The sequence below is a fragment of the Natrix helvetica genome, assembly GCF_964273705.1.
Source record: "Natrix helvetica genome assembly, chromosome: Z".
Classification (NCBI taxonomy): Eukaryota; Metazoa; Chordata; class Lepidosauria; order Squamata; family Natricidae; genus Natrix; species Natrix helvetica.
Genome location: NC_138554.1, coordinates 140,821,491 through 140,822,942, shown reverse-complemented (window position 1 = coordinate 140,822,942; position 1,452 = coordinate 140,821,491). Strand labels below are relative to the sequence as shown.

General features: G+C 61.9%; 1 protein-coding gene across 1 annotated transcript; it reads left to right on the top strand.

The window, feature by feature from the left end:
- Positions 1 to 221: 221 nt before the first annotated feature.
- On the top strand, positions 222 to 1,175 carry LOC309381585 (cyclin-dependent kinase 5 activator 1-like; the record flags this gene model as incomplete). Its single annotated transcript, XM_081932744.1, has 1 exon — positions 222 to 1,175. The coding sequence occupies one exon, from the start codon at positions 222 to 224 to the stop codon at positions 1,173 to 1,175; it is 954 nt and encodes a 317-aa protein (XP_081788870.1).
- Positions 1,176 to 1,452: the final 277 nt, after the last annotated feature.

The window sequence follows — 1,452 nt, the reverse complement described above, 5'->3', positions numbered from 1 at the left end:
CCCCCGACGGTCCTGTCATGCCGCCTCTTCGCCTTCGGGGGGCGGTCGCGAACCCCTGATTTGGGCTGCGAGGCTGAGCCGGCGCCCCCTTTTTCATCATGTGGGGCCAGGCAGACTGAGCGGAACGGGGTACTTGCATAGCGCAGCCCTTGTGACTCCCCACCACCCGTGTTGCTGCTTCTGCTCCCAGAGGGACCCTCCCTCCCTTCCCCGCCTCTGCCATGGGCACCGTGCTGTCCCTCTCGCCTAGTGGCGGAGGCAAAGCCAGCCTGCCCGAGGAGGGGTCCACCAGCTCTCTCTCCCATTACCCTGGTGGTCTGTCCAGCGGTAAGGGAAGCGGGCAGAAGTCTGACAAGACCCTCAAGAGACCCTCCATGTTCATCCCTGCCCTGACGTGGAAGAGGCTCGTGGCCTCCACCAAAAAGCGGGGTTCTCGGGCCAAAGGCGCGGCCCTCCCCGGCAAGAATTTCCCGGCAGGAAAAGAGGTGGCCCACCTCAACCACGAGAACATCCAGAAGTCCCTCTCTTGTGCCAACCTCGCCGGCTACGAGGAAGGCGGGCCGCCATTGGTGCCACTCAGCACCAAGGGCCTGTCCACCACCACCGGGGGCCCGGCTGGCTCCTTGCTGAAGCCCGGCGGGTTGGGAGGCAGCTCCTCATCCCCCCGGCGGGTCATCGTCCAGGCGTCCACCAGCGAGCTGCTGAAATGCCTCGGCGAGTTTCTCTGCCGGCGGTGTTACCGCCTGAAACACCTGTCGCCCACCGAGCCTATCCTGTGGCTGCGCAGCGTGGACCGCTCCCTGCTGCTACAAGGTTGGCAGGACCAGGCCTTTGTCACGCCAGCCAACGTGGTTTTCGTCTACCTGCTGTGCCGGGAAATGATCGACGGCGACCTGGTGGCCAACAAATACGACCTCCAGGCCGCCCTGCTGACCTGCCTCTACCTGTCCTACTCCTACATGGGGAACGAGATCTCCTACCCCCTGAAGCCCTTCCTGGTAGAGGCCTTCAAGGACGTTTTTTGGAACCGTTGCCTGCACATCATCCAAGCCATGAGTGCCAAAATGTTGAGGATCAACGCCGACCCGCATTACTTCACTCAAGTGTTCGCCGACCTCAAAAACGAAGGCAACGCGGCGGCCCCCGAGGACTTTGCCCGCGTCTTGGACCGGTGACTGTCGACTCTTCGCAACTTCACAGTTTTTGGGGGACGGGGAGACTCCTGGGGATCGGTTTGGAATCACGAACCAGAAGTACCAGCCACCCCTGCACCCCGAGAGGCTACACGGTCCTCTGATTTCAGAAAGGAGGTGCATGGAAGAGGAACACCGATACAGCGAATGTCATGTTCCCCCCCACCTTTGGCGAAAAGAGAGAGGAAGAAGACACCACCACCCCCATGGGGAGGGGCGGGTGTCGGCTTCTGAAAGGCCCATAATACAGAAAGTCCTC